Below are 1,869 nucleotides of genomic sequence, written 5' to 3'. Positions count from 1 at the left end.
TTGAATGTCTGACTTGGATTTATATGCTTGACAACTGACTATACCTCCTTGTGCTTTTGTCCTTCAGAGGATTTCCAAAGAAGGCCAACAGAACTGCTAGAATTGCCTCTGATGAGGAGATTCAAGGCACAAAAGATGCGGTCATTCAAGACCTGGAACGTAAACTTCGCTTCAAGGAGGACCTCCTGAATAATGGCCAGCCGGTACTGAGGGGGTCTGGGGCCTGAACGCGGAGCATTAGCTCTCACATCGAAGAGCTCTTCCCTCACCTCGCTAAGACCTAGGTCCCTAAGATTTAGCCTCAAAATTGATTCTGTAACCCCCTGAATCTCAACATTCCCCTTAGTGTTATGGCTTGAATCTGGGGAAAAGGGAGAGAGTGAACTGGCTTCCTTCTACTTGTCTCCTCCTTCATCTCCTCCTCCTAGTCATGCAGCCGTTCCTGGAGTGAGGATGGCAAGTTGGAGACGAAGGAAGAAGGGCTGATTTTCAGGTCCGGAGTAGAATAAACGGGGACTTCGATGTTATAAATACTTAGTAGGAACAAATTCCTGGGAGGGTTGGTGAGGGAGGGAGAAGGTGCTCCGAATAGGTTTGTATCGACCCCAAGGCAGCGAATAAGGATTAAAGTGTCAATAGGAGAGTCGGGGTCCTATGACTTGTACTGCAAGTACAAAAAAGATCTTTCCTGAAGAAACCATTGCTGACGTCTAGTTCTGTTCTACGAGATGATTACTAGATACTGGTTCAGTAATCGGAAAAGTAAAGCTTGTTTTACAGTCTTGTTTTAGTTTCTCAGTGCAAGACAGCTAAACTCAAGGAAAAAATCATATTTCAAGGCTGCAGAATTGTAGAGTAGATAATTGTGGTTACACACACACACACGTATGTATATATATGATGTTTTCTCCATTGGACTTAAATGTTTCATCATTTTTTTTTCACTGCTTCTTATCACATGAGAATGTTTTGAGGCAGCAGTCCCCAACCTGTGTGGCAACAGGGACCAGTGCTCCTATGAGAATCTAGTGCCTGATGATCTGAGGTGGATCTGAGCCGGTGATGCTAGCGCTGGGGAGCAGCTGCGAATACAGATTGTTCACTTGCCTGCCACTCACCTCCTGCTGTGCGGCCCGGTTCCTAACAGGCCACAGTACTGGCCCGGGGGATGGGGACCCCTGTTTTAAGGAGACAGGAAAGCAAATCTAGCAAATAAGGTTTCCCGGCTAAAGGAAAGGGGCCTTTTAGAGGCTTTATTATGGAATTAGCACCAGAAAAATTTGGCCATTAAGTATAAGAGGAAAAGGGCCTCTTGGTGTAAAATCTCCCTCTCGGACACCTTTTCAGAGTAGAAAGTTCTCTATACTAATTATGTTTTCTAGGAATTTTAATTATTGAGCATTGATAAATAAACATGTGAGAACAGACCATGTTTGATTGGAAAGGTGGAGAATAGAGGGAGGGGTGTTGAATGCTGATTTTAATTATTAGCGCATCCTCATTGGAGTTCAGGAAGATTAAAATTCTAATGAGATCTTTTGTTATTCATTTCACTGAGAATAGACTTTTACAAAGGGAAAATATTTTCTCCCTGAAATAAGTGATTGCATGTGTATATGTACATACTTTGGAAGTTTTCCCTGGTTCTGTCAACTAAAGCCTTTGAGAGATTAAAACAAGTACTTATGGGAACTTTTTCAAGACAGGTACAGAAAGGCATCTCTCCAGTTTTTTTTCCTTTTTGGTTTTTTATTCCTATGGACTAAGATTCTCCTGGTTAGAATAAGACTTCTATAAACTAATAAGCTAGTATGGCATATTATGTATATTATATATACACAGTATTTATATTTATCTGTTTAAGCATAT

General features: G+C 41.7%; 2 protein-coding genes across 2 annotated transcripts in view; one reads left to right on the top strand and one right to left on the bottom strand.

Annotated features, from left to right (window-relative positions):
- Window positions 1–1,869, bottom strand: part of CBR4 (carbonyl reductase 4) — a 104,660-nt gene that overhangs the window by 16,078 nt on the left and 86,713 nt on the right. The window lies entirely within an intron of this gene.
- The window catches only part of PALLD (palladin, cytoskeletal associated protein), a 355,442-nt gene that overhangs the window by 326,784 nt on the left and 26,789 nt on the right, over window positions 1–1,869 (top strand). The window contains exon 10 of the mRNA XM_011360286.2: window positions 68–203. Within this exon, the coding sequence (XP_011358588.1) occupies window positions 68–203 (136 nt within the window). The remainder of the gene's footprint in view (window positions 1–67; window positions 204–1,869) is intronic.

This window comes from Pteropus vampyrus, unplaced genomic scaffold, assembly GCF_000151845.1.
Source record: "Pteropus vampyrus isolate Shadow unplaced genomic scaffold, Pvam_2.0 Scaffold53, whole genome shotgun sequence".
Taxonomy (NCBI): domain Eukaryota; kingdom Metazoa; phylum Chordata; class Mammalia; order Chiroptera; family Pteropodidae; genus Pteropus; species Pteropus vampyrus.
Note: the sequence above shows the minus strand (reverse complement) of the source record. Positions and strands in the feature narration are given on the sequence as shown.